General features: G+C 47.0%; 1 protein-coding gene across 2 annotated transcripts in view; it reads right to left on the minus strand.

The window, feature by feature from the left end:
* LOC144508428 (dysbindin) overlaps window positions 1–24,615 on the minus strand; it is a 60,939-nt gene continuing 36,324 nt past the window's right edge. The window contains exons 1-4 of one of the 2 annotated variants that reach the window (XM_078236327.1): window positions 7,137–7,204; window positions 4,523–4,672; window positions 1,447–1,578; window positions 8–1,082 (exon numbers count right to left, since the gene is read on the minus strand). In XM_078236327.1, coding sequence (XP_078092453.1) covers window positions 850–1,082; window positions 1,447–1,578; window positions 4,523–4,672; window positions 7,137–7,191 — 570 coding nt within the window. In that variant the 5' untranslated portion in view covers window positions 7,192–7,204 and the 3' untranslated portion in view covers window positions 8–849. Of the gene's footprint in view, window positions 1,083–1,446; window positions 1,579–4,522; window positions 4,673–7,136; window positions 7,205–24,615 lie in introns of those variants that run through there. The other variant, XM_078236328.1, reaches the window with a different exon arrangement.

The raw sequence follows: 24,615 nt of genomic DNA on the forward strand, positions 1-24,615 counted from the left end.
TGTGTTCAAATGATTGGCTATCATTGAGTTTATTAAGAAAAAGAGAAAACTACAGAGCAGCTTCTGACAATCTTGTGTCGTCTTTCGGATGTGGGTTTAACTTTATTCAACGACACCTCACTGAGTTCCTACAGACTGGCAGCTCCTCACTTGAAGGCCACATTTTCAGATGTCACTTGGTGTTAATGCATTCAGTGGGCTGTTGTTATAGTGACTTGGTTAGCTTGTCTCTGACTAGCAGTGCTTGGTGTCACTATTGGCATGTGTTTCATTCATCTAAATGTGATTGATCCTGGGGTTATTGGCCCTTATGGTATGGCATGGTGTTAACTGGCTCCTTAGGTTCCATAGCTGACTATGTCTATGTGCTTATATTGCATCCATGATGTTGTGTGTGATTGAGTCTACATATTTTCAATCTTTACAAGAATATTATATGTTGGAACTGTTTCACTGGGTTCATGCATAACTGGGAGCCCTTGGAAAATGTCCATGACTGGGGGCATGTGTGTGTCTGGGAATGAGTTTCTGTGTGATTGTGTCTGGGGGAGTGCGCGTGTGTGTGTGTGTCTGGGGGAGTGTGTGTATGTCTGGGGGAGTGTGTGTATGTCTGGGGGAGTGTGTGTGTGTCTGGGAATGTGTTTCGGTGTGATTGTGTCTGGGGGAGTGCGTGTGTGTGTGTGTGTGTGTGTGTGTGTATGTCTGGGGGAGTGTGTGTATGTCTGGGAATGTGTTTCTTCAATTAGCTAGTGAAACAATCAGCTCGAAATTACCCACAGTGTCTTTATCGGCACCCCCCTGATATAAAGACATATTGTTGATAAGGTGGTGTTGGAGGTGGACGCGGTGTTAGCTTTCATTTCCAGATTGTGCATCCGTTTCCTTATCTTTGTTTGGTGTGAGTAGTGTAGTGTCCACTTGGACATCCTCCTCATCTGACTGGACAACCGGAGTCTCGTCACCGTTCATTAACTCCAGACTGTTCGGATCACTGGAGCTGGAGGAAGTGGATGACATCCTGGATTTTATTTCTGCAGAGTTTGGGACCTTAATGGTGATTCCACTATTATAAAACTGTTCATCTGTGTGAAGAAACAAAAGAAGTTAGTGCAGAGATTTCTGAAATGAGCAAACACTTGGCAACAAATGGACAGTGTTGAACATCCTGGGATAATAACCGGTTAGACCCTGGGTGATAGTTGCCAATGACAGGCAGAGCCACCATCTCCATGCTCTTGTGTAATGGAGAACTGAAGCTTCTCTCGCCTTTCCCAGAACATGATATTGAAAAGCTTTGCCTGCCTTGAATACATTGGGATTCCTGCTCATTCCTTCCTTCATGTTGCCAAACATATGTTACAAGCATGTTGGCACGTGACTCCTAAGGCACCTTAACATGTATCATAGATTGGCATTCCTTGTTGCTGTGCCCTATTTACTGCTTACCTGATGCTTCACAGCCATCCATGCTGGAGTTGAGGAACACATCGAGTGCCTCCTGGTCGGACATGTCCATTAGATCCACCTGCTCCAGCATGTCCACGTTGACTTCCATGGAGGAGACACTCCCAATTGGTGCTGTGGGAAACAGAAAGGACTTTAACCATGGATCAAGCCCTCTATCGCTCTCACACATTGTCTGTCTCTCTCACTCTCTCCAGTTCTTAATAGACTCAGACTCTGGTTGCCCCCCCCTCCCCCATTCGCTCTGACATCTCACTCCAACGCACTTGTCCGACTTGCATAGTAACTAAAAAATTTACAATTAAAACTGACCTTGTCCATTCCCGATTTCAACATCTTTTCAATAGCAGAACATCAGGTTTAACATAGAATAGTTCAAAAAGTAAACTCAGTTTTGAGTCTTACTTTAATTGTTAATGTTTGACATTGGAGGATGCAGTGTTGGAGAACACTGTGTCCAATGAGCTTTTATCCCTTTTAAAATGAACAAATGTAAGTCAATCCATCAGCTCAGACAGAACAGGAGAGACAACCTTGTGTGGGCCTTGAAGTGTTGTCTGTGTTTAGACAGGGCAGAACTATGAGGATTTTCTTTAAAGGCAAACTCTGACGTTGCTCTATCAGATTGTTCTTACCTTATTTCAGGTGAGAGAAGATAAATTGATAAAACCTCAGCAGCCATTAAATGGAAGGTTTTGTCCACTAACTGTCAGGGCTGGCACAGTGGTTAGCACTGCTGCCTCACAGTGCCAGAAACCCGGGGTCAATACCGGTTACTGTCTGTGCAGAGTTTCCACGTTCTCCCCATGTCTGCGTGGGTTTCCTCCGGGTGCTCCAGTTTCCTCCCACAGTCCGAAGATGTGTGGGTTAGGTGGATTGGCCTATAAATTGACCCTTAGTATCATTGGGATTAGCAGGGGTTACGGGGATAGGGCCTGGGTGGAATTGTCATTGGTGCAGATTTGATGGGCCTCTTTCTGCACTGTAGGGTTCTATGATTCTATAAACTGTTTTTCATGATTTAATCGATAAAGGTAGTCAGGGTATAACTCTTTGGACTTTGAATATAGGAGGATTTTACAGTTTAGATCATACAGCTTTAGTCAGCGTAAGACATCCTATTGTCATGTCCAGCTTGTCCCATTCTGAACTACAAACTATTTTTAATATATTTTTAAAATCGGACACAAAAGGTTTCTTTTGTGGATTGAAACCACTCCCCTGTCTCGAGAGAGAGAGCAAATGGAACATTCCAGACTGTGGAGCAAATGGAACATTCCTGACTGTGAAGCAAATGGAACATTCCAGACTGAATCGCTACCCTTTCCTAAAAACAATCCTCTCATTACTTCTGTTTTCTGCTGCAGAATCTTTTCAATTTCCCCTCTGATTCTGTCCAAGAGTTGGTGAGGGACTTTCCTCGGTGTAAAGAGGCAAATCGGTTTAGCATGAGCTCTTTGGGTAACATGGTACCCAGTCTTTAACTTCCCTAGGCTGATAAACAACTTTGGAAATTTGTTTTGTTTAAAGTTTAAGCTTATTTATTAGTCACAAGTAGACTTACATTAGCACTGCAATTAAGTTAATGTGAAAACCCCCTAGCTGCCACACTCTGGCACCTGTTCGGGTACACTGAGGGAGAATTTAGCATGGTCAGTGCACCTAACCAGCACGTCGTTCAGACTGTGGGAGGAAACCGGAGCACCCGGAGGAAACCCACGCAGACATGGGGAGAACGTGCAAACTCTGCGCAGACAGTGACCCAAGCCAGGAATCGAACCCAGGTCCCTGGCGCTGTGAGGTAGCAGTGCTAACTACTGTGCCGCTCAGAATGTACTGATGTAACTCTTTGAAACTGTGTCTACTTTATAGATTAGTTTCAGTTTTGGGCAACTTTTCCTGCTGAATAACGAGCACTCTTGATTTTGAAGAGAGGTTCGCAGATTTCTTGATCTCTTTTTCAGCTTGAGTGGCCTCACAAGGACCCTGTAATTTGATAGATGAGGGTTGCAATAGTTGCAATGTAACCTGTTTGAGCCATTTGACTTCATCTGGTAAAACAGAAACTCTTGCTGCTGTGTCTAGTTTTTGAACTCTGTGGGGTGTCCATCCACTTTGAGTTTAACACTCCCATCACTGTTTTCAGTATAATGTACCTCTTCCAAGGAGGTTCCTTTGCTTGTGGTTCTTTCAGTTAATGTATGTGATTCTGTTTTAAATTCTTCTCCCTCTTATTTCTGGCCGGCAGTGTTTTCGAGCCACCGTTACGGCAATGTGTTCCCCCCCCTTCTTCTTTGCTGGATAATCTTCTCATTTGTGCATTTTGATTCTGTCACACCAAAGCATTTCAAAGCTGCAGTTGGCACCCGTTACCTTGTTTTTGGGGCTTGGGCCCTGTTACCTCTGTGGACACAGACCTTCAGATCTCTCTGCTTCTGCAACCCCTCTACAATTGTGCCCTTTGTTTTATTGTTCTTCCCACCAAAAACCCAAGAGGGAGTCGGTCGATGGTCTGACACTAAAACAGTCCCTCATTTTTTTGGCAAAGATTATTTGGCTGACAACCTAATGCATGGGACTAATTCAGCATGTCAGCAGGGCAATAGGTAAGCTCAGAGTTCCAGCAGTACTGCGGGAGTGCTGCACTGTCAGAGATGCCGTTTTTGGGAAAAGCTATTATACTGAGACTCTACCTACTCTCTCCGGAGCATGTTAACGATTCCATGAAGATCAAGATTGCGCGCCCTGACATTTTGAGCACTATTTATCCCCCACCCAATGTCACCAAAATCATTATCTTCTCATTATCTCGTTACTGCTTATGGGAGCTTGCTGTGCACAAATGGGCTGCTGCACCCTCCATTGCAACCAATGAAATACGTTTGAAGTGTAAGGTTTTAAGGACATGTCAGTGCCATGAATGGTGCTGTCATAATACAGGTTTACCTTAACCTGCAGTTGCAAATAGGGAATTATGAAATTGAACTTTTATCGTCCTTCACCCACTGTTAACTCTCTAATAGCAGCTCCAATAATTCAGGGACTGAATTTTACATACGTCTCTGGTGCTCGATTTGTAGATGGGATGCAGTGAGGTAGAAATCTGCATCAGGCTGGAACACATCTTCAAAGAATCGCTGCCTGTCTCGGAATTTCATCTGTGATGTGTGATCAGTATCCAGCAACCTTGGTGTGTGATCTGTCTCAGCTGGAAACACAAGGGGAACAGTCACACAACATATACCATCACTGTGCATACAACAGATACCAGCACCACATACAATGTGCTGCACAGTGGTTAGCACTGCTGCCTCACAGCACCAGAGTCCCAGGTTCAATTCCCGTCTCGGGTGACTGTCTATGTGGAGTTTGCACGTTCTCCCCATGTCTGCGTAGGTTTCCTCCAGGTGCTCCAGTTTCCTCCCACAGTCTAGTGCAGGGTTAGGTGGATTGGCCATGCTCAATTGTCCCTTAGTGTCAGGGGGATTAGCAAGGGTAAATACATGGGGTTAGGGATAGGGCCTGTGTGGGATTGTGGTCTTTGCAGACTCAATGGGCTAAATGGCCTCCTTCTGCGCTGTAGGGATTCTATGATTCTGTGGAAGCCAGTGTCCAATGGCATACCACAGGGATCGGTATTGGGTCCCCTATTATTTGTCATTTATATAAATGACATAGATGACTATGTGGTGGGTAGGATTAGCAAGTTTGCAGATGAAGGCCTTCTTCTGCACTGTAGGGATTCTATGAACATATACCAGCACTGTACACACAACATACACCAGCACTGTACACACAACATATACCAGCAAAGCCTTTGACAAGGTCCCACATGGGAGACTTGTAAAGAAGTTAAATGCACATGAGAATTAGGGTAATTTGACAAAGTGGATTCAAAATTGGCTCAGTTGTAGGAGACAGAGGGTGATGATGACAGAAGGCTGCTTTAGTGACTGGAAGACAGTGACAGCCCAAAGATGTGTGGGTTAGATTGATTGGCCGTGCTAAATTGACCCTAGTGTCAGGGGATTGGATGTGGGGTTATGGGAATAGAGCCTGGGTGGGATTGTGGTCAGTGCAGACTCAATGGGCTAAATGGCCTCCTTCTACACTGTAGGGATTCTATGATTCTGTGGAAGCCAGTGTCCAGTGGCATACCACAGGGATCGGTATTGGGTCCCCTATTATTTGTCATTTATATAAATGCATAGATGACTGTGGTGGGTAGGATTAGCAAGTTTGCAGATGACACAAAGATCGGCCAGGTGGTTAATAGTGAGGTTGAGTGTCTTGGGCTACAGGAAGATGTAGACGGGATGGTCAAATGGGCAGATAGGTGGCAGATGGAATTTAACCCTGAAAAGTGCAAGATGACACACTTTGGAAGGAGTAATTTGACAAGGAAGTATTCAATGAATGGCAGGACACTAGAAGGCTCTGTGGAACAAAGGGACTTTGGCGTGTTTGTCCATAGATCTCTGAAGGCGGAAGGGAGTGTTAGTAGGGTGGTGAAAAAGGCATATGGGACACTTGCCTTTATCAACTGAAGCATAGATTACAAAAGCAGAAAAATCATGTTGCAGTTGTATAGAACTTTGGTGAGGCCACACCCAGAGTACTGTTAGCAGTTTGTGTCGTTACATTATCGGAAAGTTGTGATTGCACTGGAGGGGGTGCAGAGGAGGTTCACCAGGACACTGCCTGGTTTGGAACATTTAAGTTATGAAGAGAAATTGGGTAGGCTTGGGTTTTCGTTGGAGCAGAGAAGGCTGAGGGGCGACCTGATTGAGGTATACAAGATTATGAGAGACATGGACAGAATGGATAAGGAGCAGCTGTTCCCCTTAGTTGAAGGGTCAGAAACAAGGGGTCATATGTTAAAGGTGAAGGACAGGAGGTTTAGGGGGGATGTGAGGATAAACTTTCTTACCCAGAGGGTGGTGATGGTCTGGAATACGCTGCCTGGGAGGGTGGTAGAGACGAGTTGCTTCACATCCTTTAAAAAGTACCTGGATGAGCACTTGGCACAGCATAACATTCAAGGCTATGGGCCAAGTGCTGGTAAATGGGATTGGGTGGGAGTTCAGGTGTTTCTAATGGGCGAAGGGCCTCTTCTGCACTTTGTGATTCTATGATACACCAGCACTGCGCACACAACATACGATGTGGAGATGCCGGCGTTGGACTGGGGTGAACACAGTAAGAAGTCTCACAACACCAGGTTAAAGTCCAACAGGTTTGGAGGCGGTTCAGAGAAGGTTCTCCAACACTTTCTCATAAGACAACCCACATGTTCCAGCTATCAATCCAGTAAACCTTCTCTGAACCGCCTCCAATGCATTTGCAAGTGTTCTTACACAAAGAGATCTAAACTGCATACAGTATGTGAGATGTGATCTCACCAATGCTCTGTATAACTGAAGCATAACTTTACTTTTATGTTAAATCCTCTTGTAATAACAGTTTGCATTCTATTAGGCTTCTTGAACATGTGCTGTACCTGTATACTAACTTCTTGTGACTCATGCACTAGAACACCTAGATCCCTCTATATCTCTGCAGTCATTCTCCATTTAAGTAACTCCATTTGTTCTTCCTGTTAAAGTGAACAACTTCACATTTTCCCCCCTTACATCCCATCTGCCAGATTGTTGTCCACTTACACAACCTACCTGGAAGGTCTTGTGGCTCAGTGGGTGGTGTCCCTGCCTTTTGGGGAGAAGACATTAACCTTCGTCTGAAGTCACCGGCACCTTCTCACCATCTACTCAGTTTTTGTCTCCAGAGAGATGTTGACAGTTCTTTTTATATTAGACTATGTGTCGTTAGAGCTTCCAGTCCTGTACAATGAGTAGTCAGAGGCCTGGCTCAGCTGGGAACTGCGATGCTTTAACAAGTCAATGTTGGTGTTACTGCTGACTGGGAATTTGGCAATACAGGAATGTGAAAACAGCTTCCTATCTTTGACCTGTTGTCGATGTTCTCTGGTAACTCATTTCACAATTTGATGACACTTTAACGTCTGCCCTGAATATACTTCTCACTCTTAGTTTTCTAATTTTTAACTCTTGTTGATATTGAACTTTTCACATAGTGAAAGACCACACTTGAGACAGTTTTAGAATTTCTCTCCATAAACTTCACCAGATTATGAAGCTGTTTTATATCAGAGTCCAAATTTCAGCACAGGTCTTAAACTTCTCATTGTTTACAAATCCCTCCGCAGTCTTGCCCCTCGCCATCTCTGTAATCCTCACCTGCCAACGACTCAGAGATATAGAGTCTTCTAATTCTGCATCCCTGATTTTAATCACTCCTCCACTGGTTAAAAGCAAAATACTGTGGATGCTGGAATCTGAAACCAAAAGAGAAAATGCTGGAAAATCTCAGCAGATCCGGCAGCATCTGTAAGGAGAGAAAAGAGCTGACTTTTCAAGTCCAGATTTGACAAAGGGTCACCTGGACTTGAAGCGTCAGCTGTTTTCTCTCCATACAGATGCTGCCAGACCTGCTGAGATTTTCCAGCATTTTCTCTTGGTTTCACCCCTCCACTAGTGTTCCTGCTGACGGCTGCCTTAGGCCCAAGCTCTGGAAATCTCTGCTCTCTATCATTCTTAAAACTTCTCTGTTTGACTAACCTTTTGGCCATATGCCACAATATCACCCAGGGCAGGATTTTACTGCCTCGCTCATCCCAAAACCGTAAAATCCCACCCGAGGTCACCGGACCTTTCCATGGTCTGCCCCTCGCCCGCTTTGATTCCCGTGGTGGGCGGAACGGTAAAATTCCGGCCCATGTGTGACTTGGTGTCAAATTTTCTTTGATGACACATCTGAGAAACAGTTTGGGTCACTTCACTACATTGAAGGCACTATATAAAAGCAACTTGTTGTTGTAAATGCTGCCTCGCTCATGTCCCCTTGTACTGGTCCTCCTACAAACCGGTTGCATTGTCAGAGCCCATCATCCTTCTCAGGCAATGATTGGCTGTGTTATTGTGTCCACTTGAGATACTGGGACATTGCAATGATGGACATTAAGGGCAGGAATTTGGGATTTCCCACCTGAAGAGTGGGTGGTGAATACATCGCCGTTGGAATGGGCAGCCAATCCAATGAGCTGCAAGCAGGAACTCCACCTCTCATTCAGAGGGACATCCCGCCTCTGAGAGCTGCCAGCCAATCAGATTCTCCAGCAGCTCTCTAGCCCTCAGCAGTTCCAGAAGCTGCAGTGGACTGGGACTACAGCAGTGCCCAGAGACGGTGGGCGTCCACACCACACTCTCACTGCAGTGAGGTCAGACAATTTGGTGTCCAACCAAATCTCCATTCATTGGAGCGAGGTGGGAAAATCCCGCTGCCATGAATGGTGGTAACATTCCGATCCAAGTCTGAGAGTCCAGGAATGTGTAAACCCGCGAGGGAAAGTGAGGCCCAGGGAGTGGGTTAAATGGGGTAGGGGGTGTAGGTGGATAGGCTGGTGGAGGCAGGGTGTTAAGAACATAAGAACATAAGAAATAGGAGCAGGAGTAGGCCATCTGGCCCTTCGAGCCTGCCCCGCCATTCAACAAGATCATGGCTGATCTGAAGCGAATCAGTTCCACTTACCCGCCTGCTCCCCATATCCCCTAATTCCCTTATCGATCAGAAAACTATCTACCCGTGATTTAAACATATTCAACGAGGAAGCCTCCACCACTTCAATGGGCAGAGAATTCCAGAGATTCACCACCCTCTGAGAGAAGTTCCCCCTCAACTCTGTTCTGAACCGGCCCCCCCTTATTTTGAGGCTGTGCCCTCTAGTTCTGGTTTCCCTTCTAAGTGGAAAGAATCTCTCCACCTCTACCCTATCCAGCCCCTTCATTATCTTATATGTCTCTATAAGATCACCCCTCATCCTTCTAAACTCCAACGAGTACAGACCCAATCTGTGCAATCTCTCCTCATAAGCTACACCCCTCATCTCCGGTATCAACCTGGTGAACCTTCTCTGCACTCCCTCCAAGGCCAATATATCCTTTCGCAAATAAGGGGACCAAAACTGCACACAGTACTCCAGTTGCGGCCTCACCAGTGCCTTGTACAGTTGCAGCAAGACCTCCCTGCTTTTATATTCTATCCCCCTCGCGATAAAGGCCAACATTCCATTCGCCTTCTTGATCACCTGCTGCACCTGCAGACTGAGTTTTTGCGATTCGTGCACAAGGACCCCCAGGTCCCTCTGCACAGTCGCACGATGTAATTTTTCTCCATTTAAATAATATTCCAATTTACTATTATTTCTTCCAAAGTGGATAACCTCACATTTGCTAACATTATATTCCATCTGCCAGATCCTCGCCCACTCGCTCAGCCTATCCAAATCTCTCTGCAGGCTTTCCGCGTCCTCCACGCAATTCGCTTTCCCACTCACCTTCGTGTCATCAGCAAACTTGAATACCCTACATTCAGTCCCCTCCTCCAGATCATCTATGTAAATTGTATACAATTGAGGCCCCAGCACCGATCCCTGCGGCACGCCACTGGTCACCAACTGCCAACCAGAAAAGCACCCATTTATCCCAACTCTCTGCTTCCTGTTAGATAGCCAATCCCCAATCCACGCCAACACCTTACCCCGAACTCCGTGTACCCCAATCTTCTGCAGCAACCTTTTGTGAGGCACCTTATCGAACGCCTTCTGGAAATCTAAAAACACCACATCCACCGGTTCCCCTCTGTCAACCGCACTAGTGACATCTTCATAAAAGTCCAGTAGATTCGTCAAACACGACTTTCCCTTCATGAATCCATGCTGCGTCTGCTTGATCGAACCATTCTTATTCAGGTGCTCTGTTATTTCCTCTTTAATAATGGACTCTAGCATCTTCCCAACTACGGACGTTAAGCTAACCGGCCTGTAGTTACCCGCCTTTTGTCTACTTCCTTTTTTAAACAGCGGCGTAACAGTAGCTGTTTTCCAGTCAGTCGGCACTACCCCAGAGTCCAGCGAATTTTGATAAATTACTACTAACGCATCTGCTATTACCTCAGCCATTTCTTTCAGTACCCTGGGATGCATTCCATCCGGGCCCGGGGACTTGTCTACCTTCAGTCCTATTAGTCTACCAAGCACCACCTCCTTAGTAACAGTAATTGTATTAAGGACCTCCCCTCCCACCAACTCTCGATCTCTAATATTCGGCAAACTATTTGTGTCTTCCACCGTGAAGACCGACACAAAGAACTTATTTAAAGTCTCAGCCATTTCCTCGCTTTCCACTATTAAATCCCCCCTCTCATCTTCCAAGGGTCCAACATTCACTCTAGCCACTCTATTCCTTTTTATATACTTGTAAAAACTTTTACTATCATTTTTTATATTTTGAGCTAGTTTAGTTTCATAATCTATCTTTCCTTTCTTAATCGCTTTCTTAGTCGTTCTTTGTTTTTCTTTAAAGCTTTCCCAATCCACTAGTTCTCCACTATTTTTGGCCACTCTGTACGCATCTGATTTTATTTTAATACTCTCCTTTATTTCCTTCGTTATCCACGTCCGGTTATCCTTTTTCTTACAGTCCTTCTTTATCACCGGAATATATTTTTGCTGAGTACTTTAAAAAATCTCCTTAAAAATCCTCCACTGTTCCTCAGCTGTCCTACCTACCAAGTCTGCTCGCCCAGTCTACATTAGCCAATTCCACCCTCATCCTATCATACTCCCCTCTGTTCAAGCAGAGGACACTGGTTTGGGACCCTACTTTCTCACCCTCCATCTGTATCAGAAATTCCACCATATTATGATCACTCATCCCAAGAGGATCCTTCACAAGAAGATCCTTAATCCTACCTGTCTCATTGCACAGAACCAGATCCAAGATAGCTCGCTCTCTCGTAGGTTCTGTAACATACTGTTCAATGAAACAATCCCAACAGCATTCCAAGAACTCTTCCTCAAGCCCTCCACGTCCAATTTGAGTCGACCAATCAATATGTAGGTTGCTTTGGAGAAAGGCAGAGGTGTGACTGGTGACAGGATTTTTGGGGTAAGATTTAATTTAAAGTACTTTTTCGCGGGTGTTAGTTATTTATTTATGTTTAAATTTTGGCGCGAAACCAGCAGTGGTGCGGGGTTTACTAGGAAGGGTCAAAAGTTATATAAAAGTCAGTTAGTTGGGGGATAGTCCTCTTTGTTGCTTTGGAGAAAGGCAGAGGTGTGACTGGTGACAGGATTTTTGGGGTAAGATTTAATTTAAAGTACTTTTTCGCAGGTGTTAGTTATTTATTTAATTATTTTTAAATTTTGGCGCGAAACCGGCAGTGGCCGCGGGGTTTACTGGGAAGGGTCTTTTGAGTTTTTTTTAGTGCACGGGAGGTTTAAAAGGCAGACCCCACTATCTAACGGGCAGTGGAGTGAGAGGGAGCTGAGTGAGAACTGAGGGGCTTTGGCTCATCGGGCTTGGGCAGAAAGGGCGAGCAGGGGTGAGTTTCTTATTTTTTTTATTTATAATTTACTTTTCTCTGTGTACCTTGGAAGAAAGGGTGAAATATGTTGAGGAAGCATCTGCCATGGCCAGACATTGGTGGGGGGAGGAGGGGGTTGGTGCCTAAAGTTGAAGAGAGGCAATTGATGGAGGTGTCCTCCTTCTTCCTGTCCAAGACCTGAGCAGGCTTTCTGGCTCACACCCAGCGTCCACCCCTTTCTGCCCCTTTCAAAATCTACATAAAACTTCAATCAGATCCCCCTCCTTCTACTATCCCAGGGTTTACAAGCCTGGTTTTTGTAACCTGTCCTCCAATGTAAGCCTTGGGAACATTGTGGGGAAACTATGCTGGAATTCATTCCAAGATGCAGTGTCCAAAATGGGTAAGCTGTCTTCCAGATATTGTCGAAACAGGATTTTGCAGCAAAAGAGGCATGTGTCTCCCTTTTACATTACATATTATGTCCAGCACAGACGCAGGACATTCAGCCATCTTGTGCATGCTGGGCTTTTAGTTATATCAGTGTTTTGGAATTCTGTTTGTACTGACCACCAATGCAAACACTCACAGCAACACCCCCCTCCCCGCACCAAGGTCTAGCACAGGTCGACTTTTAAAAATTATCACCCGAAAGATTGAGATCTTGCGCACTTAAATAAATAGGTCATGCCAAAAGTAAAAATAAAAATATCATGGGTTTGTCTCGGGATTGTTAGCTTCTCATTCTCAAAGTGATCCTGCCGGAGGCAGAGGTCTTTGTAGTAATTCAGCCAAAGCCTGTTTCCTGTTATTATTTACCAAAAGGAAGAGGCGCACCCGTGGCTAACAGTGAGCGAGTCTGTACCCCGAGACCCACAACAACCATCTGGGTTAAAGCAACAACTTTTAAGCATCCGTTGCACACTTCCCATTGGGTGAGTCTACACTCACTCAGTAAGGAAGTTCATACTCCATGAAGCCCACACACACATCTATTGATGATCCCCGGCACCCTTCGTGGCCATCTTAACATCCCCCCCTTACGTCCGTGTGTCTCCCAGCACCCCCACTACGAGAAGGTCTTTTCCACCGCTTAGTGGTCAGTCGGAAGTCTGAAGGCAGGGCTGGGTCAGGCGGCATAACCGAATAGGAGATCTTTGTTTCTGGAGGGAGTATCGCAGGGGGTGTCGATATGGGTCCCCCTCAGGTTCTACTTCAGCCCTGAGGCCTGCTGCTTCAGTCTCCATCTCTGAGTCCATACCTTCACTATCTGGAGAGGCTAACGCAGAATCAGCTTTGAGCAGAGGCCTGCACTGGCTATTTCAGTGGCTGGTAGTGAGGCCTCTTCAGGCATGAACTCCCTGGCTCTGAGATGGTCTAAGTGCTTCTTTAAGATTTTATCCTGGACTTTGACTGTAAGATAGTAGATCCATTTTCCCCATAATGATCCCGGGGACCCAACACTCTAAGTCCGATAGGTGAACCTGATCACCTGTTTCAAGTGTTCTTTCTGCCCTTGCAGAATTGTAATTTCTTTTCTAGTTTTATTGTTGGGACTCCACCCTCCCCACCAAGTTTGGGAACAAGAGACCCAGTCTTGTATGAAGCCGATCTCCCAGTAACAGTTCCGCTGGGGCAATTCCTGTGCTATGTGAAGCAGGGTCCCATAGTCAAACAGAAATTGTGCCAATTTGGTCTCTATGGATACCACCAGTTGTTTCTTCATGATGTTTTTGAAAGTTTGCACCACCTGTTCCACCAGTCCATTTGACAACAGATGATAAATTGCCGTTAGGATGTGTTGGATACCATTAGAGAGCATGAAGTTCTGGAAATCACTGCTAATAAAGGCTGTGCCATTGTCGAAACAGGACTTCTGGAATTCCATGTGGGCAGAAACTCTCAATTTCTTGATCGTAGCGTGAGGGATCGTGCAACCTGGTGGTGCACCGCTCTAACTACTTGAAGTGTGCATCCACCATGATTAAAAACATGGAACCCATAAAGGGCCCAGCAAAGCCCAGATGTACACGCACCAGTGGCCTGCCAGGCCATTCCCATGGATGTAGCGAGGCTGAGGATGGGAGCTTTTGATTCTCTTGGCACAAGTTACACCACTTCACCAAGACCATAATGGCATAATCAAGGCCGGGCCACCCGATGCAACTCCTGACCAGCATTTTCATTTCTGATACTTCATGGTGGCCATTATGTAGTTCCATTAATATTGGATGTCGTCTTGGTGATGGAACAGCTACCCAAGACTCCCAAAGAATGATCCGATCCTCAACACTCAGTTCATCTTTCTTAGCAAGGTAAGGTTTCATTTCTTCGGAGGGTGGTCCTTGGAATCTCTCCTGTAAGATCACGTGCTTTATTTTAGCTAGGGTTGGTATCTTTTTGGGTCCAGGCTTTAATCTGCCTTGCTAACACTGGCAAGGTCTCCAAAAAATTCAGGGTCATCACGATTTCTACTAAAGCTGGTAAAGGAGCCAGGCTTGTGGCCAACTGGAGGTGATCGGAGGTGATCAGTGCATCTGCATTAGCTATCCAGGTTCCAGGTGGTGTTCTAGAAGATATTCAAAGGCTGCAATAACCAGGCCCAGGGTTGGAGTGGGGGCAATAGGGGGCTTTGCCTTGTCCTCTTTGAAAAGGCCCAATAAGGGTTTATGGTCAGTAACCATAAAAATACGTCTACCATAGACATATTGATGGAACATTTTCACACCAAATATGACTGCCAATCCTTCTTTATCAATCTTGGAAAACGCATTTCTCCCACTTCAAACAAACTCCTGCTCTGGAAAATCTCTGCAAGACTTCTTTGAAGTTGGCCAGGTGTTCCTGTTCTGAAGTCCTCCTAACCAGGATGTCATCTAAGTATACTGCTACCTTGAGTAGTCCTTGAAGGATGTTCTCCATAACTCGTTGGAAAATGGCACATGCTGAAGAGACCCCAAAGGGCAAACGAGTATACTCAAAGTTCCTTGTGTGTGTTTGTCACGTATTTCTGGGAGGACTCATACAATGGCGGCACGGTAGCACAGTATGGCGGCACGGTAGCACAGTGGTTAGCACTGCTGCTTCACAGCTCCAGGGTCCTGGGTTTGATTCCCGGCTCGGGTCACTGTCTGTGTGGAGTTTGCACATTCTCCTCGTGTCTGCGTGGGTTTCCTCCGGGTGCTCCGGTTTCCTCCCACAGTCCAAAGATGTGCAGGTTAGGTTGATTGGCCAGGTTAAAAAAATTGCCCCTTAGAGTCCTGGGATGCGTAGGTTAGAGGGATTAGCGGGTAAAATATGTGGGGGTAGGGCCTGGGTGGGATTGTGGTCGGTGCAGACTCGATGGGCCGAATGGCCTCCTTCTGCACTGTAGGGATTCTATGATGATTCTATGAATTCAAACTGAAGTTAGGCGTGGCTCATGTCCAACTTGGAAAATATCTTGTCGTCTGTGTATCAATCTTTGATTTGGGGCATGGGGTACTTATCGAGTTTGGAGACCCGATTGATTGTTAGTTTATAGTCCCCACAGAGACAAACTGATTTGTTGGGCTTAAGAACAGGGACTACAGGTGCAGCCCATTCTGCAAATTGCACAGCCCTTAATATATCTAAACTTTCAAGACGTCCTAGTTCAGTTTCCACCTTCTTTCGTATGGATTATGGAACTGGTCTTGCTCTGGAATACTTAAGTGTAGCGTTGGGGTTAACTTTGATCTTGGCCTCAGCTGCTTTTATTTTTCCCAGGCCTTCTTGGGAAAACTCTAGAATAGGGGTGGCACAGGGGCACAGTGGTTAGCACTGCTGCCTAACAACACCAGGGACCCAGGTCCAATTCTGGACTCGGTCTCTGTCTGTGTGGAGTTTGCACATTCTCCTCGTGCCTGCGTGGTGCTCCAGTTTCTTCCCACTGTCTAAAGATGTGCAGGTTAGGTTGATTGGCCATGCTAAATTGAGCCTAGTGTCCAGGGATTAGCAGGCCAATCAACCTAATATTTGGGGTTATGGGAATAGGGCCTGGGTGGTATTGTGGTCAGTGCAGACTTGATGGGCCGAATGGCCTCCTTCTGCACTGTAGGGACTCTATGATCTCCTAATAACTTCATACAGATCACCCATGTCTAGCCTGAACATCTCCAGCCAGTTCAATTAGATCTGCTGGAGCCAATCTCTCCCCTTAAGGCTGGTCTGGGGCCCTGTACAGCAATGAGTGGGAGCCGAGCTGATTGCTGCCCGTAAATCACAGGAGTTGGTGTGGTACCTTTCATTTGCAATGATTCGCCCATGTAGGTGGCTAGTCTGGCCGTTATATTTTCTAACCTCAGGCATTGGATGCCAGATTGGAGATGCCTATATGTTTGTTCTCTGATAACAGAGACTGCAGCTCCCATGTCCACCTTCATCTTCAAAGGATGGCCATTCATTCACCATTATTGGGGCAACTTTTGTTTTGATGACAGATTCAGTTGTAGTGTCCCTGTCTCTGGAGGAGGGGATACCTGCATGGTCCAGACCTCGGCTTTTTCACTAGACAGCATGTGTTTTGCCTGTTCCTGAAACTTCACTTTGGCTGTGTCTTTTGACAGTGCTTGCAATAATCCATCATCTGGCAATTGCACCTTTCTGGAGTTTGTTCTCCAATACTCAAGGTCATCACACCTTCCCTTGACTGACTGGTGGTGACTTTATGGTTCCTCTATTGAAAGGGACCCTGGTTTATACAAGCACTCTCTACTGAGGACTGATTACATAGAGTCCCTTCCCCTAGTTAGAAGACATTCCTTCCTGATGCTCTCTGTAGTTCCTGAGCCTCTTTGTCTGCACTCAGGTGATAAGACTATTTTAATGCCTTTGTTAAAATCCAAACTGAGTTTTGCCAACAGCTTCTTTTGGGTGAGTAGGTCATTAATGCCACATACCAATCTGTCTCACAACAGTTCACTAAGAGGCAGTCTAAATTCGCAATATTCAGCCCATTTCCACAACCTAGCCAAGAACTCTTGACAGGTTCCCCAGGAGTTCTCCCAGCCGTGTTGAAGCGATATCTCTGGAGGATGACAGAGGGCTTTGGGTCATACTGGTTTTTCATTAGATCGCCTAGCACATTAAACGTTTTTGAGTCAGAGGCATCTGGATAGGTCAGAATTTTTTATCACGCTGAAAGTCTCACATGCTGTCAACAATATCACTTTTTATTTTTGTCCCCAATAATGTTGTTGGAATGGAAGAAGTAATGGGCTCGGTATACTGGACCCAGTCTTCCCCGCTGGCTCGGTATACTGGGCCCAGTCTTCCCCGCTGGCTCGGTATACTGGACCCAGTCTTCCCCGCTGGCTCGGTATACTGGGCCCAGTCTTCCCCGCTGGCTCAGTATACTGGACCCAGTCTTCCCCGCTGGCTCGGTATACTGGACCCAGTCTTCCCCGCTGGCTCGGTATACTGGACCCAGTCTTCCCCGCTGGCTCGGTATACTGGACCCAGTCTTCCCCGCTGGCTCAGTATACTGGACCCAGTCTTCCCCGCTGGCTCGGTATACTGGACCCAGTCTTCCCCGCTGGCTCGGTATACTGGACCCAGTCTTCCCCGCTGGCTCGGTATACTGGACCCAGTCTTCCCCCTGGCTCAGTATACTGGGCCCAGCCTTCTCCGCTGGCTCGGTATACTGGACCCAGTCTTCCCCGCTGGCTCGGTATACTGGACCCAGTCTTCCCCCTGGCTCAGTATACTGGGCCCAGCCTTCTCCGCTGGCTCGGTATACTGGACCCAGTCTTCTCCGCTGGCTCAGTATACTGGACCCAGTCTTCCCCGCTGGCTCAGTATACTGGGCCCAGCCTTCTCCGCTGGCTCGGTATACTGGACCCAGTCTTCCCCGCTGGCTCAGTATACTGGGCCCAGCCTTCTCCGCTGGCTCGGTATACTGGGTCATGATGTGGAGATGCCGGCGTTGGGCTGTGGTAAACACAGTAAGAAGTTTAACAACACCAGGTTAAAGTCCAACAGGTTTATTTGGTAGCAAAAGCCACCAGCTTTCGGAACAGGCTGTTCCTTCGTCAGGTGGGTGGGAGTTCTGATCACAAACAGGGCACAAAGACACAAACTCAATTTACATGAATAACGATTGGAATGTGAGTCTTTACAGCTAATCAAGTCTTAAAGGTACAGACAATGTGAATGGAGGGAGCATGAAGCACAGGTTAAAGAGATATGTATTGTCTCCAGACAGGACAGCTAGTGAGTTTTTGCACATCCAGGCAAGTTGTGGGGGTTACAGATAGTGTGACATGAACCCAATATCCCGGTTGAGGCCGTCCTCATGTGTGTGCAACTTGGCTATCAGTCTCTGCTCAGCGACTCTGCGCTGTCGTGTGTCAGGAAGGCCGCCTTGGAGAATGCTTACCCGAAGATCAGAGGCTGAATGCCCGTGACTGCTGAAGTGCTCCCCAACAGGAAGAGAACAGTCGTGCCTGGTGATTGTCGAGCGGTGTTCATTCATCCGTTGTCATAGCGTCTGCATGGTTTCCCCATGCCTCGGGGGTGTGGGGATGGCCTTGGCGAGATGTTCGTCTTCTTCAATGTCATGTTGAAGGCTCCGGAGGAGATGTCGTAGCTTCTCCGCTCCGGGGAAGTACTGGACGACGAAGGGTACTCTGTCCACCGTGTCCCGTGTTTGTCTTCTGAGGAGGTCGGTGCGGTTTTTCGCTGTGGCGCGTCGGAACTGTCGATCGATGAGTCGAGCGCCATATCCTGTTCTTATGAGGGCATCTTTCAGCGTCTGGAGGTGTCTGTTGCGATCCTCCTCATCCAAGCAGATCCTGTGTATACGGAGGGCTTGTCCGTAGGGGATGGCTTCTTTAACGTGTTTAGGGTGGAAGCTGGAGAAGTGGAGCATCGTGAGGTTATCCGTGGGCTTGCGGTAAAGTGAGGTGCTGAGGTGACCATCCTTAATGGAGATGCGTGTGTCCAAGAATGCAACCGATTCCGGAGAGTAGTCCATGGTGAGTCTGATGGTGGGACGGAACTTGTTGATGTCATCATATAGTTGTTTCAGTGATTGTTCACCATGAGTCCAAAGGAAGAAAATGTCATCGATGTATCTAGTGTATAGCATCGGTTGAAGGTCCTGTGCGGTGAAGAAGTCTTGTCCGAACCTGTGCATGAAGATGTTGGCATATTGAGGTGCGAATTTGGTCCCCATGGCTGTTCTGTGTGCCTGGATGAAGAACTAGTCGTTGAAGGTGAAGACATTGTGGTCCAGGATGAAGCGGATGAGTTGTAAAATTGCATCTGGAAACTGGCAGTTGTCGGCGTTGAGTACTGAGACAGTTGCAGCAAGGCCATCGTCGTGGGGGATGCTGGTGTAGAGTGCCGAGACATCCATTGTGACGAGGAGTGCTCCAGGTTCAACTGCTCCATGTGTGCTGAGTTTCTGTAGGAAGTCCGTAGTGTCGCGACAAAAGCTGGGGGTTCTTTGTACAATGGGTTTCAGGATGCCCTCGACATAGCTGTGGATCGCAACAGTCACCTCCAGACGCTGAAAGATGCCCTCATAAGAACAGGATATGGCGCTCGACTCATCGATCGACAGTCCCGACGCGCCACAGCGAAAAACCGCACCGACCTCCTCAGAAGACAAACACGGGACACGGTGGACAGAGTACCCTTCGTCATCCAGTACTTGCCCGGAGCGGAGAAGCTACGACATCTCCTCCGGAGCCTTCAACATGTCATTGATGAAGACGAATATCTCGCCAAGGCCATCCCCACACCCCCACTTCTTGTCTGGAGACAATACACATCTCTTTAACCTGTGCTTAATGCTCCCTCCACTCACATTGTCTGTACCTTTCAGACTTGAGTAGCTGTAAAGACTCACATTCCAATCATTATTCACGTAAATTGAGTTTGTGTCTTTGTGCCCTGTTTGTGATCAGAACTCCCACCCACCTGACGAAGGAACAGCCTGTTCCGAAAGCTGGTGGCTTTGGCTACCAAATAAACCTGTTAGACTTTAACCTGGTGTTGTTAGACTTCTTACTCAGTTTACTGGGCCCAGTCTTCTCTCCTGGCTCGGTATACTGGGCCCAGTCTTCCCCGCTGGCTCGGTATACTGGGCCCAGTCTTCCCCGCTGGCTCGGTATACTGGGCCCAGTCTTCCCCGCTGGCTCGGTATACTGGGCCCAGTCTTCCCCGCTGGCTCAGTATACTGGGCCCAGTCTTCCCCGCTGGCTCGGTATACTGGGCCCAGTCTTCCCTGCTGGTTTGGTATACTGGGCCCAGTCTTCCCCGCTAGCTCAGTATACTGGGCCCAGTCTTCCCTGCTGGCTTGGTATACTGGGCCCAGTCTTCCCTGCTGGCTGGGTATACTGGGCCCAGTCTTCCCTGCTGGCTCGGTATACTGGGCCCAGTCTTCCCTGCTGGCTTGGTATACTGGGCCCAGTCTTCCCTGCTGGCTCGGTATACTGGGCCCAGTCTTCCCCGCTGGCTCGGTATACTGGGCCCAGTCTTCCCCTCTGGCTCGGTATACTGGGCCCAGTCTTCCCCGCTGGCTCGGTATACTGGGCCCAGCCTTCCCCGCTGGCTCGGTATACTGGGCCCAGCCTTCCCCGCTGGCTCGGTATACTGGGCCCAGTCTTCCCCGCTGGCTCGGTATACTGGGCCCAGCCTTCCCCGCTGGCTCGGTATACTGGGCCCAGTCTTCTCCGCTGGCTCGGTATACTGGGCCCAGTCTTCCCCGCTGGCTCGGTATACTGGTGTGAATCCTGGGCCCTGTCTTCCCCGCTGGCTCGGTATACTGGGCCCAGCCTTCCCCGTTGGGCTCGATATACTGGGCCCAGTCTTCCCCGCTGGCTCGGTATACTGGGCCCAGTCTTCCCCGCTGGCTCGGTATACTGGGCCCAGTCTTCCCCGCTGGCTCGGTATACTGGGCCCAGCCTTCCCCGCTGGCTCGGTATACTGGGCCCAGCCTTCCCCGCTGGCTCGGTATACTGGGCCCAGCCTTCCCCGCTGGCTCGGTATACTGGGCCCAGCCTTCCCTGCTGGTGTCAAAGGGTTCAGGTTTCCCAAAAAGCGGCATAATGGCTTTTTCTTACCGGAGAAGATTCTTTACTTATGGAAGTTGTCTGGAGAGATTTTGTTTTTATTTCTCGTTCCCAATGTAGTAATTCAGCCAAAGCCAGTTTCCCATCACCAGAGACCCTTTATTTACCAAAAGGAAGAGCGGCTTACAGCGAGTGAGTCTGGACCCCGGGACCTACAACAACCATCCGGGTTGAAGCAACAGCTTTTTAAACCCCCACTGCTCACTTCTCATTGGGCGAGCCTCCACTCATTCAATAAGGAAGTTCGTATCCCACAAAGCCCACGAGGAATTCTATCAATGACCACCTCTGTTCTTTGTGGCTGTCATAACAGCCTTTGTAAATAAAATGTTTTTGACATGTTAACTATTTGCAAAGATTTATTAAGACTAACATATAGTGAAAGTTGTTCTCGAAAATGCTACTCAGACATCCTCACTCAGTGAGGGACATCACTGTGACGTAGCTTCTATTGCTCAGGATGCTTTTGGCAGAGGCTCCACAGGCTTGTTGATGGCTGCTACACAATAATAATCTATGTACATGGACTTGTACCTGTAGCACTGATAGTTCTTGCAGTTCACCATTTTTTAAAAACCTGAACTTCCATTTTTTGGTTCAAAATCCTTCTGTTCTCTAAGTTTCTATGATTCAGACTTAGCTATGTTGAAATCCATCTCTTGGGGTTTTGTCTACTCATATTAGCTATCAATATCTCTTTGTGCTCCTGTTTACACTGTAACCATGTCAGCAATCTCTGTATTCTCAGCAAACTTGGATATATTGCTGCGTATTGCATTAAAGTCATTAGTAAATAAGACACGAGAGAGACTTGTGTTTGCAAAATATCGTCACCAATTTCCAAAGCACTTCACAGCCAATGAAGTACAACTGAGGTTTTTTATTGTAATATAGTAGGAGTAGCAATCACCAAGCAGAGTAACAGCAAAACTATATAACTAGAATAACTATTTACAGAGAGTGAGGTAGGTGCTACCGAATGCTTCGACTCCAAATCGCAGACTGCCCGGAGAGTCCGCACTCACCCAGGATTCGTACATTTTGGCTGATTGTGTCACATGACACTCTGAAACCTCACCCATTAAAGGAGCTTTAAGTCCCCCTTTAAGTCCTTGTTAACACCTGCCATCAAAAATTAAACTATTTACAATATAGCACCATAAATGAATTCTTTTATACAGTCCATTGTAAAGCCTGTGTATGAGGGGATTTCCTCTCCCTCTAGGAGTGGCGCAGCTTAAGAGGACGTACCTCATTAGCAGGGGCAGATTCCGTTTCACTTCCAGAAATCAGGCTTCTCACTTGTAAAGGTGAATCAGTGCAGATCACTTTTCCAGTTTCTGCAGGAACACTACTTGACCTTTCCTCAGGCTGACTTATTTTCACAGAATCACAGAATACTAAATGCAGAAGAGGCCCTTTGACCCATCGAGTCTGCACCGACGCATGAAAGGCCTGCCCACCTAATCCCACTTGCCAGCACTTGGCCCACAACCCTGAATGTTATGGCGTGCCAAGTACTCATCCAGGTACTTTTTAAAGGATGTGAGGCATCCCGCCTCCACCACCCTCCCAGGCAGTGTATTCCAGACCGTCAACACCCTCTGGGTAAAAACGTTTTTCCTTCAATCCCCCCTAAACCTCCCACCCCTCACTTTTAACTTGTGTCCTCTCGTAACTGACCCTTCAACTAAGGGGAACAGCTGCTCCCTATCCACCCTGTCCATGGCCCTCACAATCTTGAACACCTCAATCAGGTCGCCCCTCAGTCTTCTCTGCTCCAATTAAAACAACCCAAGCCTATCTAACCTCTCTTCATAACTTAAATGTTCCATCCCATGAATGTTTCCATACTGCTTTCAATCACAACATCTCTGTCAGGCATACTTGGAGCAGACAGCCCCACTGGTTCTCTATGTGACTCCCTTCTTCTCAAGTAGAATACAATCATATAATCCCTGCAGTGCAACAATATGGGCCCCTCCTGGCCATAACAACACCTGGGACCCAACTCTGACCAGTCCCAAATTTTTTAGCATATACTACATTTTTAAAAATCATGGCACATGGGCATCACTGGCTGGCCAGCATTTCTTATCCTACCCTAGTTGCCTTTGGAAGGCAGTTGAGAGTCAACCACATTGCTGTGGCTCTGGAGTCGCATGTAGGCCAGACCAGGTAAGGACGACAGATTTTCTTCCCTAAAGGACATTAGTGAACCAAGTGGGTTTTTCTGACAATCAGCAATGGTTTCATGGTCATGATTCTTAATTCCAGATATTTTTATTGAACTCAAATTCTACCATCTGCCGTGATGGGATTCGAATCCGGGTCCCTAGAACATTAGCTGAGTTTCTGGATTAATAGTCCAGCGATAATACCACTAGGCCATCGCCTCCCCTTGGAGTGGATCATCACTTTGAATGTTTTCTCAGACTTTGTAGAATCATGATGTTTCTTTGCACACTCTGCTTTGCCTCCACCCTCCCTGCCAAATTTGGAAACATCAGGTCCAGGCTGGTTTGATTACACCTATCCATCAGCATCTCAGTAGGACTTACTGCAGTGGTCATTTGGGGCACTGTTCTATAGAAAATGCACAAATTTGGTCTTCAGGGATTGTGTGGCTGCTTTTTCCACAGCTGCTTTAAAGATTTGTACATACCTCTCCCCCAGTCCATTCAAGGAGGAGTGTGCAGTACGTATATTCTGAATGTCATTTGACAATATGAAATGCTGGAGTTCCTCGCTGATGAACACTGTCCCATTATTCAAAACCAATACCTCTGGCAAACCATGGGCAGGTAAGGTTTGCCTTAAATTTTCAACCGTTGCCAGATAAGTTGTGGACTTCATTTCATAGAGGTCTCACCATTTTGAGTGTGCATCCACTCTAAGTAGGAATATGGTGCCCATGAATGAGCCTACAAAAACAATGTGAAGTTACAACCATGGCTGACCTGGTGACTGCCAAAGGTGCATCAGGGCTGCTGACGGGAACCTTTGTTGTGCTTGCCAGTGGTCGCAGTGTCTAACCATACTTTCTATGTCTGCATCTAACTCGGGCCACCACACATAGTTGCAAGCCAACATTTCCATCTTGGACATCCCTGGGTGGGCGCTGTGTAATTCTTCCAATAACTTCCTGCCAGGTGTGGGGATGACCACCCTCACTTTCCACAGGAGGACACTATTGTTTGCAGCTCAATTTGCCCTTCCTTATTTGAAAGGGTTTGTTCAGACATGCCCTCGTAGCACCAACCATGAAGAACCGTATGCTTAGCTCTGGATGGTATTGGATCCTTCTGAGCCCAATGTTTGATCTGTGATGATGACTCAGTAGTTAGTTGAGGAAATTCAAGGCAAGGATAATTACTTGTAACACTGGCAGCTTTTTGTCTGGTAGTGGGAGACAGCTCAAGGCTTACATATTTGATATTTGTGGCCTGGGTCTGTGTTAGAAGGTATATTCATAAGTGACCATCAATAAACCCAACCCTGCACCCTCGCAGATTCAATTAGAGGGATGGCTGCTTTCTCTAAATAAGCCTCGCAGGGGTCTATGATCAGTAATTACAGTGAAATACCATCCATAAACATATTGGTGGAA

The sequence above is a fragment of the Mustelus asterias genome, chromosome 20 (genome assembly GCF_964213995.1).
Source record: "Mustelus asterias chromosome 20, sMusAst1.hap1.1, whole genome shotgun sequence".
Lineage (NCBI taxonomy): Eukaryota > Metazoa > Chordata > Chondrichthyes > Carcharhiniformes > Triakidae > Mustelus > Mustelus asterias.